The sequence below is a fragment of the Lampetra fluviatilis genome, chromosome 11 (assembly GCF_964198595.1).
Source record: "Lampetra fluviatilis chromosome 11, kcLamFluv1.1, whole genome shotgun sequence".
NCBI classification, from domain to species: domain Eukaryota; kingdom Metazoa; phylum Chordata; class Hyperoartia; order Petromyzontiformes; family Petromyzontidae; genus Lampetra; species Lampetra fluviatilis.
In genome coordinates, this window is record NC_136285.1 from 5,124,663 (window position 1) to 5,139,557 (window position 14,895).

General features: G+C 44.0%; 1 protein-coding gene across 2 annotated transcripts in view; it reads right to left on the bottom strand.

The window, feature by feature from the left end:
* The window catches only part of WASHC4 (WASH complex subunit 4), a 107,585-nt gene that overhangs the window by 43,066 nt on the left and 49,624 nt on the right, over positions 1–14,895 (bottom strand). For both annotated transcript variants that reach the window (XM_078860831.1, XM_078860830.1), the window contains exons 22-23: positions 12,908–13,062; positions 10,663–10,737 (exon numbers count right to left, since the gene is read on the bottom strand). In XM_078860831.1, coding sequence (XP_078716957.1) covers positions 10,663–10,737; positions 12,908–13,062 — 230 coding nt within the window. The remainder of the gene's footprint in view (positions 1–10,662; positions 10,738–12,907; positions 13,063–14,895) is intronic.

The window sequence follows — 14,895 nt, forward strand, 5'->3', positions numbered from 1 at the left end:
AACCCACAGTCAGCACGCGTCCAGATTGGGTCTCGTCGCTGGGTTGTGCATACGTCGCGCTTGAAACCATATGTTGCTCCCTTACATGATGCGTCATCCCCCAATGTTGCCTTGCCGGGGTCTGTTGCTGCTGACTCTCCCCTGCCTGCGTCCATTGATCTTGCTAGAGAGCCTGTCGTACCTGTTCCAGACAGGCCGGCCGTGACATTGCGGGGGACGAGGGGCCCTGCTCGGAGGACGCCTGCCAGGTCTGCGGGACCTCCGAGCCCCGCAGCCCTTCCGACCCAGCTGCGGGCACGGTCACAGGACAAGCCCAAGACTAACTCTTTAGGGACACGGGACGTCGGTGGACTTCCAGCTGCGACAGGGGGATTACCCCCTGTCATTCCTCGACTTTCATCGCGTTCCCGTTCTGCGAGTGGGCCGCCGACCGTCCGGGACGGGCCGGCGACCCGCACACGTTCCAAATCGCTTACGTTTCGCTGATTGTTGCTGTCTTGTTATTTTTTTTCTTACAGTTGAATTTATTGCATGCATTTTGTACGTTCGTTGATGTTAATTGCGTTGTTGTTGTTGTTTTTGCTGTTACATTGTATGCTTAGTGTCCTTTAGGGGGGGAAGCTCGGTTCGCCGCATTACGATTTACTATTGGTCAGCCGAGGTCGGCTGGGATTTTTCTACGGGGGAGGGTGGTGTAATGCGGGCGTAAGCGACCTTCCGGATGTGACGTCACGGGGGGGTGGAGTCATGTGACGTGGGGGGAAGGTTCGGGTCCTTAAGCGGGTAAACCGGAAGGGGAAGGCAGTCGGGGTGTGAGCGGAAAAGAGTGAGGCCACGCGGGCGAGTGTGGAGAGGGGGGGGCGCCGACGGCCATCGGGAGCCAACCCCGAAGATAAGAGGAAGCTGCGGAGTGGTGTGCAGCTGCAGAGGAGACAGCCAGAAGGGCTGCGTGTTAGAGGCAGCGGTGTGGCTGCCAGGAGGAGCTGCGGAGAGAGAGAGAGAGAGGGCTGCGTGTTAGAGGCAGCGGTGTGGCTGCCAGGAGGAGCTGCGGAGAGAGAGAGAGACAGCAAGAGGCTGTCAGAGCTGCGGAGGGAGAGGAGTTGCAGCGAGTACAGCCAAGGGGGGCTGTGTGAGAGAAACAGCAGCGGAGCTGCTGTTGTGGATCGGGCCGACATTGGAGTCAGCACCGTGGAGAAGCTACAGAGTAAAGACAGCCGTGTGGGTGTACAGCACGAACCGAATAAAGGACACTGAGCCAGACATCGTGGTCCAGTCGTTTATTACAATAGTATGTAGAAGCAATGAAACATGTGAATGGGAGAGCGGTGGCAGGAGACCCGCAGCGGAGCAAATAATGCCTTCCCTGTGGAGAACACAAGATACACAGTTAATGCCAGTGAGTGGACTGCGGTCTGAAAGTCACCGTAAACGTGAACAACAATCAGTTAAGATCCGAAATGGTTTATTACGTCCTTCCAATGATTGCTGAGCCAGAATCCATCTTCTCGGTTGAAATTGTCTCTGTGTTTGTATATGTGGATCGCCTCATGAACGAATCTCTCATGGTAGCCAGATGGCTTGCAGAGAACCTCTGTCTTGGAGAAGTCAATGTCATGTGAGCCCACTGAATTGTAACAGTGATCTGCCACGGCTGAGGTGTTTGTCCTACCGTGTTTCAGGTCTGCTTTATGTTCAGGGATGCGGTCCGAGACATGTCGTTTGGTTTCTCCAATGTAACTGCTAACTCAGAGGCAACTTAGTTTGTAGACGCCAGGGTACTGTATGTCTGGAACAACGTCTTTTACAGACGGGACCAGATCACGGATTTTATGTACTGTGTTGAATCGGACCTGAATCTTGTGTTTAATCAGGATTTTGGAGATCTTTTTTGTGACCCCAGCAATGTAGGGTAAGGTGATGGTTTTGAAAGGCTCCTCAACAGGATCCTTCTTGATGGTTGGAGTGATGGCTTTACGGATTGTGTAGTCGGAGTAACCATTAGCCTTAAGAGCTTGGCGTACGTGTTTGAGTTCACTGGCAATGTGTTCCTGGTCGGAGATGCATTGGGCTCTATGGTATAGAGTCTTGATGAGGGAGTTCTTCTGGGATGGATGGTGGTGAGAATCTGGTTTTAGGTAGGCATCCGTATGGGTGGCTTTCCTGTAGACAGAATGGCTCATTGAACCATCAGGTCTCCTTTTAATTAGGACATCCAAAAAGGGTAGCTTGCCATCTTTTTCAACTTCCATGGTGAATCTGATGGCTGGGTGTATGGAATTGATGTGGTCGAGAAATTGGTCTAGAGCAGGCCAGCCATGTGGCCAGATGACAAAAGTGTCATTTACGTACCTCTTCCATAAGGTCGGGTGTAGAGTGGCAGTCTGGATGGCGTCAGTCTCAAATTTCTCCATGAAAATTTTGGCTACAACCGGAGATAGGGGGGGGCCCATTGGGGTGCCCTCAGTTTGCTTGCAGAAAGTTCCATTCCAGGTGAAGTATGTATTGGTTAAGCAGTGTCTCACCCGGGGGGTACCCCAGTATTCAGTCCTTGATTAACCAAGTCTTCAATGATTGCGATGGTGTCAGGCACAGGAACCTTGGTGAACAAGGAAACCACATCAAAACTGACAAGCAGGTCGTCTGGGGACAGGGAAATCCCCTTGATTGTCGAAACCAGGTCAGTAGAGTTTAGTACCGCAGAGGTGGTTTTTCCAGTGAAAGGCTGTAGGATTTCAGACAAAAAACGAGCCAGTTTGTAGGTGGGGGAGTTGATAGTAGAGACAATGGGACGAAGAGGTGTATCTTCTTTATATATCTTTGGCAAGCCGTACAATCTTGGTGGCCTGGCTGCAGAAGGTTTCAACGAGAACTGTTTGGTCCAATCAATTAATGCGGCTGAAGCAGAAATGATTTTGTTGGTTTTGGAGACGAGGCTGTTGGTGGGGTCTCTTTTTATTTTTGTATAGCTGCCATCGTTGAGTAGTTCCTGAATATTGTTGTTGTATTCTATTTTGTCCATGATGACAGTGGCATTGCCTTTGTCGGCTGAGAGGATGACAATGTCATCCCTCTTTTTTAATTGAGCTAATTCAAAACGCTCATCTTTGCTGATGTTGCTAGCAGGCATCTTAGCGTTTATGAGGGTTGCAGAGATTTCAGATCTTGCTACGTCTGCAACGATGTGACTCAGGCCCTTGAGAGCTACATCTACTCGGGCAATTATATCATTAACTGGTATGTGTCTAGGTGTGACTGCAAAGTTTAGTCCTTTAGCTAGAACGGATTTCAGATCTTCAGAAAAAGAACTGTTACTGTGATTAATTACGACTTTGTTAGCGTCTAGCTTTTCTATGTGTGGGTCCGGTCTCTTGTTTGAGAGACGGTTGAATTTGGAAATCAAGTTGTCTTCACATTTGGTCGACATAGCGGCAGCTGAAGAGGTAGTCATTTTGTCTACATGTTCCCAATCCGATGTGGACATTGTTGCACTCAAAGATAAGTGTGATTTGTAGAGTGTCTTGTCTAACTGATCAAGATCGGTGCGCGTAAGTCTGATTTTCTCTGAGATAAGAGCTAAGCTAGTTCTAGACAGAATTCGTTTAGCATTCGAAGAAGTTACAGCAGCAGAGGTTAGTGTAAATGCGATTGGTATTACCTTAGAGTCGCGGCATCTCTTCAGAACGGTGAGAGACTCGATTAGCTGAGCCTTCTTATCACAGAGCTTGTTGAAGGATCTCAAAGTTATGTGGAATCCCTCCCCATAGAGGCGGTTAAATTTCGATTTAAAGTTTTCGTGACTGCAGGGATTCATCTTCTTGTTTTTTTTTTTCGGTAAAGTCTCCTGCGACCGCTCTCCCATTCACATGTTTCATTGCTTCTACATACTATTAACATTCCCTCCCTTTGTTAATGCTACCCCCTGCCCCTCTCCCTTTGGTGCTGCTGATCCTGCATAATGCATGGGCATAATATGACTTTGAAACCCCCCCCGCCCACCTCCTACGCATTTCCCATTAATATGCTAAATTCCTCTTGATATGCACATTCTTTTGTTAAGGCGCTCTTCTTCCACCTCCAACCCAGCTTATATATAAGCTCCTAGCTTGGCAGTGTCTCATTCTTCACCTGAAGACGGCTGCTTGCGTTGTAGCCGAAACGTCGTGAGAATTATTTTATTATGTTTTATTTTTATTATTTTATTACTTCCCTTCTACGTGACTTTATCGAAAAAAAAAACCAAGAAGATGAATCCCTGCAGTCACGAAAGCTTTAAATCGAAATTTAACCGCCTCTACGGGGAGGGATTCCACATAACTTTGAGATCCTTCAACAAGCTCCGTGATAAGAAGGCTCAGCTAATCGAGTCTCTCACCTTTCTGAAGAGATGCCGCGACTCTAAGGTAAATCCAATCGCATTTACACTAACCTCTGCTGCTACAACTTCTTCGAATGCTAAACGAATTCTGTCTAGAACTAACTTAGCTCTTATCTCAGAGAAAATCAGACTTACGCGCACCGATCTTGATCAGTTAGACAAGACACTCTACAAATCACACTTATCTTTGAGTGCAACAATGTCCACATGGGATTGGGAACATGTAGACAAAATGACTACCTCTTCAGCTGCCGCTATGTCGACCAAATGTAAGGACAACTTGATTTCCAAATTCAACCGTCTCTCAAACAAGAAACCGGACCCACACAAAGAAAAGCTAGACGCTAACAAAGTCGTAATTAATCGCAGTAACAGTTCTATTTCTGAAGGTCTGAAATCTGTTCTAGCTAAAGGACTAAACTTTGCAGTCACACCTAGACACATACCAGTTAATGATATAATTGCCCAAGTAGATATAGCTCTCAAGGGCCTGAGTCACATCGCTGCAGACGTAGCAAGATCTGAAATCTCTGCAACCCTCAAAAACGCTAAGATGCCTGCTAGCAACATCAGCAAAGATGAGCGTTTTGAATTAGCTCAATTAAAAAAGAGGGATGACATTGTCATCCTCTCAGCCGACAAAGGCAATGCCACTGTCATCATGGACAAAATAGAATACAACAACAAGATTCAGGAACTACTCACCAATGGCAGCTATACAAAAATAAAAAGAGACACCACCAACAGCCTCGTCTCCAAAACCAACAAAATCATTTCTGCTTCAACCGCATTAATTGATCAGACCAAAAAGTTCTCGTTGAAACCTTCTGCAGCCAGGCCACCAAGATTGTACGGCTTGCCAAAGACACATAAAGAAGATACACCTCTTCGTCCCATTGTCTCTACTATCAACTCCCCCACCTACAAACTGGCTCGTTTTTTGTCTGAAATCCTACAGCCTTTCACTGGAAAAACCACCTCTGCGGTACTAAACTCTACTGACCTGGTATCGACAATCAAGGGGATTTCCCTGTCCCCAGACGACCTGCTTGTCAGTTTTGATGTGGTTTCCTTGTTCACCAAGGTTCCTGTGCCTGACACCATCGCAATCATTGAAGACTTGGTTCATCAAGGACTAAATACTGGGGTACCCCCTCTGGTGAGACACTGCTTAACCAATACATACTTTACCTGGAATGGAACTTTCTACAAGCAAACTGAGGGCACCCCAATGGGCTCCCCCCTATCTCCGGTTGTAGCCAACATTTTCATGGAGAAATTTGAGACTGACGCCATCCAGACTGCCACTCTACACCCGACCTTATGGAAGAGGTACGTAGATGACACTTTTGTCATCTGGCCACATGGCCAGCCTGCTCTAGACCAATTTCTCGACCACATCAATTCCATACACCCAGCCATCAGATTCACCATGGAAGTCGAAAAAGATGGCAAGCTACCCTTTTTGGATGTCCTAATTAAAAGGAGACCTGATGGTTCAATGAGCCATTCTGTCTACAGGAAAGCCACCCATACAGATGCCTACCTGAAACCGGATTCCCACCACCATCCATCCCAGAAGAACTCCCTCATCAAGACTCTATACCATAGAGCCTAATGCATCTCCGACAAGGAACACATTGCCAGTGAACTCAAACACGTATGCCAAGCTCTTAAGGCTAATGGTTACTCCGACTACACAATTCGTAAAGCCATCACTACAACCATCAAGAAGGATCCTGTTGAGGAGCCTTTCAAAACCATCACCTTACCCTACATTGCTGGGGTCACAAAAAAGATCTCCAAAATCCTGATTAAACACAAGATTCAGGTCCGATTCAACACAGTACATAAAATCCGTGATCTGGTCCCGTCTGTAAAAGACGTGGTTCCAGACATACAGTACCCTGGCGTCTACAAACTAAGTTGCCTCTGTGGTAGCAGTTACATTGGAGAAACCAAACGACATGTCTCGGACCGCATCCGTGAACATAAAGCAGACCTGAAACACGGTAGGACAAACACCTCAGCCGTGGCAGATCACTGTTACAATTCAGTGGGCTCACATGACATTGACTTCTCCAAGACAGAGGTTCTCTGCAAGCCATCTGGCTACCATGAGAGATTCGTTCATGAGGCGATCCACATATACATACACAGAGACAATTTCAACCGAGAAGATGGATTTTGGCTCAGCAATCATTGGAAGGACGTAATAAACCATTTAGGATATTAACTGATTGTTGTTCACGTTTACGGTGACTTTCAGACCGCAGTCCACTCACTGGCATTAACTGTGTATCTTGTGTTCTCCACAGGGAATGCATTATTTGCTCCGCTGCGGGTCTCCTGCCACCGCTCTCCCATTCACATGTTTCATTGCTTCTACATACTATTAACATTCCCTCCCTTTGTTAATGCTACCCCGTGCCCCCCTCCCTTTGGTGCTGCTGATCCTGCATAATGCATGGGCATAATATGACTTTGAAACCCCCCCGCCCACCTCCTACGCATTTCCCATGAATATGCTAAATTCCTCTTGATATGCACATTCTTTTGTTAAGGCGCTCTTCTTCCACTTCCAACCCAGCTTATATATAAGCTCCTAGCTTGGCAGTGTCTCATTCTTCACCTGAAGACGGCTGCTTGCGTTGTAGCCGAAACGTCGTGAGAATTATTTTATTATGTTTTATTTTTATTATTTTATTACTTCCCTTCTACGTGACTTTACCGAAAAAAAACCAAGAAGATGAATCCCTGCAGTCACGAAAGCTTTAAATCGAAACATTTTTCATAATTTATTAAATGCTAAACTCCAAATATACGGGGCTACATATTTAATTGCTCTTGATAATTATAAACTGTTATTCCAAGTGGAACTTTTTCAGAAACAAATAGATTTCCAATAATAAAAAATACAGCCAAATTAGACTGCTATAAACTGGAAATTGCATATTAGCTGTCAGCTATAATCACAAATGCAACCATATTTTAACAAGCTGCCACACCAGATGTGACCCCATGGGTAAGCAGTGGATTGATAGTTTCTGCATACACCAACACCTTGACCATCGTGGGTTTTCTCCATCACGGATTTCACTTCAAGCCAAATATAATTACGTTTAGTTCAACGATCATGCCCCTGTGGCTCGACCATTCGCAGTTGACCGCAAGATCCCTGCATGCATCGTAAGTGTAATGCTTGCTATGATGCTGCCGCGAAAGAATACGCGCACCACTTTGTCTCCATATTGTCTCCCCGTGTGACCCAGTGCGGGTACAAGTTCACATGTTCATAGCATCCAATGAGGCAGTGAGGTTCTACTGACAGTTAAAGACGCTGCCATGGGCCTCTAGTCAACAAGTTTAGACTCCAGTTCAAACAGCAATAAATCTGACTTGTCCGGATTGAGTTTCAGTCAGTTGTTAGACAACCAACTGTCGATATCTGACAGACAAGCAGACAGGGTAGTAAAGTTCTGCTTATCCGAACAGTAGGGGTGATAATATCAACCCCTGTGTGACTCCACACGTGATTGGCTGGGCTGAAGGAGAATGAGAGCCGATTATTTATATTTTGGGAGTGCTTGATCAACAATGACCTTAACCAATTGAGTGCAGTCCCACAGATTCCCACATTCTGTTCTAGCCTTTGCAATAAAAGAGCATGTTCTAATGTGGCCAACCCTGCTGAGAAGTCTAACAAGACTAACATAGTTGATCCCTCTTTATCTAGCACATGGTATAACTCATCGACAATACAAAGGGTAGCTGTCTCAGTGCTATGAAAGGGTTGAAATCCAGACTGGTTGGTGTCAAAAAGTCTGTCAGATAACAAATGGTTCTGTAACTGCATAGCAGCATGTTTTTTTATGAGTTTGCTTAAAAATTGTTAAATTCATATAGTCTGATAGTTATTACAATAATTATGGCCCAGGTTTGGTTTCTTTAGTAATGTTTCAACAGACGCAAGTTTCAAGTCATGAGGAAATACACCCTGACTGAATGATTGACGATTTTTAGCAAGATAGGACCCATAATGTTATGGCTCTGTTTGCCCAGTAATGAGAGATGTGGATCAGTCACAAAAAGTTGGCTTCATCTTTGTTAAGATTTCTGTGAGATCAGACATAGCGACTTGTCTGAACTCATGTAAACAGTGAGCCACAGAGTCTCTCAGCTGGGGACTAGAGGGGGCTGAACCAACAGTATTGGGAATGGATATTCTCAGATTATGAATTTTGTAAAAAAAAATATGATTGAAAGGCATGACAGGTTTCCACTGACAACTTTGAATAAATCCTGAGGTCGACTCTTGTTTCAATCCTGTTTGCAGGATACGTTGACTTGGCATCAACGATTTCCTGGTGATATTATTTCCTAATCAGTTTGAGTGAAAACGTGTCAGCTAGCAGGCTGCTTTTACACCAACGACATTCAGCTGAGCGCAATTGCCTTCTGAGAAAAATCAAGTTTTGTGTGAACGAGGGTTGAGGGGGCAAACACATAGGACAAAACCTTATTTTTGGAGCCATTGAGTCAAGAACGTTGGTGAGTGAAACGTTACACAAGTTTATTAACTTGGCAAGCTGAACTGTGGAGTTAATAGTCCGCAGTTCCTCCTGCAAAAATGATGTCAGGTTATCAGTGGTTAATAATTTATTAGGTCTAATTAGAATGTTTTATTTTTTTATACGAGGATGAAAACGAGCTTTTATGTTAAGTTAAAATTTAATCAGAAAATGATCCGACCAGTGGACCTGAATAAAGCCCAAAATAGAAAATGTGATCTGTGCAAAAAAAATTACGTCCAGTGTATGTCCAGCTCAATGGCTTGGACTATTGACATATTGCATATAGTCTAGGCCAGGGGTCAGCAAGCTGCGCCTCTGGAGCTGCATGCAGCTCTTTAAAAACTATTTCGTGACATTATGTAATAAGCACCACCGTCTTGTATTCACTACGTGCATTGCGGCTCTTGAAAGAGTTTTTTTATGAATTCGAAAAATGTCTCTTCTTGTTATTTTGCTTGCCAACCCCTGGTTTAGGCTAAGCATGTCTATGAACTTGCAGGCTAACTTGTCATGGGGAGTGTCGACCCAGGCACTGAAATTCCCCAGTATCAGGGAGAAAGGGGACTCCAGTGACAGGGTCATACTCAGCTCAAAAATGTCATCCACCCAATCAGAATCTGAACCAGGGGAAATGATAAACAATGGACAGTTTAAAGGAGTAATTGTTCTCAAACCAGCAATGAACATATATATTCTAAGGACTTGAAATAATGGCAGACCTACAGGTGCAGTGCTAATGATCCTGAAAGATGACAGCTACACCACTACCACGTTTTGAGAGTCTATTCACTTGGTGTATTTTATAACCATGGGGAAGGAGGTTTACTATGTCTGGAGTGGATTATTTATGAAACCAGGTCTCTGTCAGGCAGGGAAATTGGGGTTTCAGCTCCTTGTTTTTTTCTGATAAAGAGATAGCAGGCCTAGCTGAAAATCTGTCATTAATGAGAAAAGCATTCATTCCCAAGATTAACTGAGAGTCATCAAGGATAGGAGTATGTTTTAAGGGAATAGTGATTTTCTGGCTGGGATTTGTTCTTGTAAAGTTAATTGGTAAAATGTGATTGAAGATGGTATTGTGAATGACAGGTGGTATGACAGTGACAGCATGAGGGTTAGGTACGTCAATGTGGGGAGTGGTAGTGAGGAACAGAGGACTTGGACCAACAAGTTGGGACGTAACCTTACAGTGGCGACCCGACCCATGATGCATGAGGGGCAGCCAACGCAGTGCGTGCATTGATTTACACGTCCACAATAGGTCAACGTCTCGAGCAAAAAATGTATCGCAACCCTAATAAGGAGGCACGAGAATAGCTGGCCATGAGACAAGAGTGCCCAGAGAAAACCCACACACACATCAGCCATACATCTATTCGCTATACTGCTTCATTGTCTTGCAGGTAGGTAGCTCACATATGGTCAATTTGTGTGTGATATACCAAGCCAACTCTATGACGTTAAAGTATCAACGGAATGTCCATAAAGGGTGCGATCAAAGCTTTGAATGTACAGCACAAAAAGATGTCACACTGACAGGATAAGATTACGAGTCATAATGATGCATTATATTACGGAAAATATGTATTGATGTTCAGAAGTTACTACGCTGACAAATTATTTTATGTTTGCACGTATCCGTTTAACATATATTCGCTAATACAATTTTGATCACCGCGTGTAAAAAATAAATCGAAATGTAAAACACTTCACCTGATTGTTGAGGTTGTAGAGATACTTGGACACAAAGATGTGAATGTTTCGCATGATCTCCAGAACATCGAGTCCCTGCAATTAAAACAAACATATTCATGTAATAGCATGCACTTTCATAAATATTGCACTACACAATAAATACACTATTCATTTCTTATCCCTGCTACCAGTACCTGCCACTGCTATTTTCCAGGTAGTGGTCTGATACCCTAGTGGGTAGCATACCGGCCACTCAGGAAATCACCACTGGATCAATAATTTCAATTCTGCAGCTACCCAGTAATGCCATAAGGGCATTCTCAGTGACATTTTTTGACAGTTTGGACATACTGCACTTATGTTTACAGACATATTCATCTAAAGAACACTGGGTCTAAGGGTTATATGCCACCGACAACGTGCGTGCATTGTAGCAGTGCAATTGCAGCGGCAATTGAAAGCTCAGCTATGAGCTGGCACGAAATGCCTGCATTAGACACTTTGTAAGCGAAAACAGCGTGTGCCGACTGTGCGCTCGAGAAACGTTGAACAATGAATGAAAAGGACTGCCCAATTAGTGCTTGATAGCAAACTCCTGGAGTGGCACAATACCACCAAACAGGTTAGGTTTTATTTTAATCCGCTGAGCCCTATTAACGTGGCAGCTACGGTTAAGTGATTGTGGAAATTTAGGCAAGGGGAAGAATCATGTATAAAAGACAGCCTGTGCCTACCGGCTCTCATGAAAACACAATCGCATGATTGTCGTAAGAAAGATAGCCCATCCGTCACCAGTCTAGTCCTTTTACTGCGTATTGAATTAGACGGTATATGTTTGAATGGCCAAGTTTCAAATACGTGTGTGCTTCTTGAGAATTTATAATGAGGAGCTTTATTTATCCAAGTAGCTACTTCAGAGCCGGAGATGCGTGCGAGAGGGATACCACTGAAAGTAGCAGTGAGCACGGATGCTTATAACTTATACACCAATAAAAATGAACCAGCCATTCACAATTAACTGTAAGTAAAATACTTTATTCACAGGAGAAATCCACCATCCTATAAATGTGACTCAGATGAATCACTACTGCATTTTGCCATATGGAGACAATTGAGGCAACTGCCTCATTTACAGGGATGCCCGTGAATCAAAATCACAAGATTAGCATCAGTCCATTGCCTTTCTAATACAATGCACATTGGATTTATATTGCAAGCAAATGCATCTGCTTCTCCAGACAATGTACAAAAACAGTGGGAATATTTAGTTTATATATAGGCAGTCAATCATGGGCATGACTTAGAGAGAGACTGGTCCTTGCTTTTGTGTTATCCGACTTGATTACTGCAAAGCGTTACTGTTCATTTAGTTTGTTTCTCAATCCGCTGGTCTGCTAGACTATTTACGCCCACACTGTTTTGCGAGCACATCACACCTCGCTCTCTTGTCATTGCACTGGCTACCAGTCAAATATAGAGTGGACGATAAGATCCTAATACTGACCTACAAGGCTCTCAATGGGTTAGCCCTACAATATTTGCAGGAACCGATCCGTGTTTATACAACCAACATGGTATCCGAGGTATTCGGATCACCTTCTTCTAAGTACTCCGAGGTCAAGGCTAATTTCCTGGAGTGATTAGCTTTTGAGAGTGCAGCTCCCAAACGATGAAACGCCTTGCCTTTGGTAATTAATCAGCAAGAGTCGTTAGAGCTATTTAAATCTGTTTTGAAAACTCAACTTTCACCTTTAAATTGGCATTTACCCCCTAGTTATGACGATTTACCTTGGTTCTGTTTATTTCCTGCTTTTCATACATGGCGCATTGGGATCTACGAATGAAATGCTCCAAAAAATGTAAATTATTATTATTATTGAGCCTGGACTTGGGCACAGCCACCAATATCGACGACAAATTCTGCCTTTCCACCAAGACCAGTAATCTTTGATGTGGTGATAAGGCTGGCATAATTGCGGACTTCTGTGAATGCGAACATTTCCACTGTCAGGAAGCTGGCTGCTATGGGTCAGTTGCTAAAAATGTCGCTGTCATGGAAACAGGCGACCGATGAAAATCGGCACCGTTCCATTGCTCATTTTAACATTAAGACACATTCAATTGAATGTCTTATGTAGAAAATGAGCATAGCTGTAAAAATGTGGGATTTCCACTTTTGGCTCAACGTGCCCAATGGAGATAAGCACAGCTCCAGTCTTGTTCAAGTAGGGAGACACTGGGGCTTGACAAAGATAAGCAATACCTGTTCCAATGTCTGGCTGGGGAGGTGTGGTTCAGCCATATCCAGACCGTAGCGCTGCGTGGCCAGATTTCGCATCTTGCTATAGGTGGCCCAATCATGCAGCGCCACTGTGTTGAGGTTGTAGAATGTCTTGTCCAGGTAGTGCGTCACGTACGCTATGGCGTGGAAAAACATAAAGTGAGACACGGTGAAACTCGGTATCAGCTCCATATCTGTTAAGCGTAAGGTTTGATTCATTAGTGAGATGCACAGTGGTTAAAGTGTTTGATGCACAACTGCAAGATTCATTTATATGGTTTGCCCTTAGAGATCCAGCAGGGGATGAGGGAAACGTCACCGCTCCTTGGGTACCATAGTGGTGAGATGTTAACTACCTTGCCATATATACGGGAGGTCGTGGGTTCAATCCTGACCCTGACGCCTGTATGTCTGGAGTTTGCATGTTGTCCCCGTCGTCGCGTAAATTAGGTGCACGCTTTTTATTTTCTCTGCAAAGAGTATATAGCTCCCAAATGTGCCTTTGGTAATACTGCGTGTTGTTTGGCTTTTCTCCGGGTCCTCCAGTTTTTCCCTCTCCATTTTGAAACATGCGTTTAGAGTATTTGGCTGCTATGAATTTCCACATGATAAGTCACTTCATTGAGCGATCTTTTGTGGCCAGGTTTAACCTGGAAAAATAAAATTTTGCTATTTTATCAGTTTAGTTCGCTTTTATTTTGACTTAAAAAAAATATTTTAATTACTTTTATAGCCATATTTTAATTTCCATCAAAGTTTTAAAGGTAATATCAATAAATATTTTGTGATCGTTTTTTAATAGTTTTTTTATTGCTTTAAAGACTATCAAAAACTCAACCTATTTCTCCTGGCCGGTCATCACACATAAATACCAGGACTGCATACACAAAGACATATACACGCTTATATTTATTTTCACAATTTTACACCTTCACACAGACATACACACGTATTTGCACATGCTTTCTACACACACGTACATAAATAAACACCAAGAAACTGCATATAGCCTTAACAGACTATTGGGGCAAGTGCTGTTAGCGAGCACCTATGAAGATCGGCACGGCACACGAGGGGTTGGGTGGCCAGCACCACGCTCGACCGCCTTTGTCTCCCTAGTGGTGATGTTTACACATCACACCAGGTACTGATGTGAGGCCGAGTCCTGGAGGCCCAGGACTGGTTCAGATTATTGTCATTCTTATTGGTTGCAAGCAGAAATCAAACTCTGTTCGCCAGGTTCGTCGCACAGCACTACCGCTCCCCACAGACAGATATAATCACATACAAACATTAGATGCATTACAATACTGTAATATATTTACCATACACAAACACACAATGACACCTAAACAAACACAGTTGCACATACTGTACTATATCGACACATGCATACAGACATCTCGGCTTAAAGTGTCATTGTCTTTGCGGATAACAACTAAATTTCCGTGCACACCGAGTCTAAGCTCCCTTAATCTGCCCAATGCTCACTTCGTTGCTGACTTCCATGAAAAGTTGGATGCAATAAAACTTCCTCCAATTAAATGGTGTCAAGATGGGAGGTGATGTTCTTTGGGTCCCACGCACCAATTTCAAAAAGCAGCAGCCTTCAACATGATTGATGGCCAGGTAATCGGTTTGGCACAGGAAGTCAAAAATCTAGGGGTTATCTGTGATTCCATGCTTGTCCTTCAAAGGCTCATATTAAAAACATAAAAAATATTTTTTTCCATCCGAGGAATATCTCCCAAATCTGATGCCTTCTATCTGCTTTGGATGCAGAGAAGCTGGTCCATGCCTTAATTTAATCTCGCATCGACTATTGCAATGTCTTGCTCCCTGGTGTGGTTTAGAATGTGCTTAACAATCTGCAGCGTGTTCAGAATGCGGCTGCTCGGGTGTTAACCAGAACACCTTCAGATCACATTACGCCCGTGTTGGCCTCTGCACTGGCTTCCAAATCCATATAA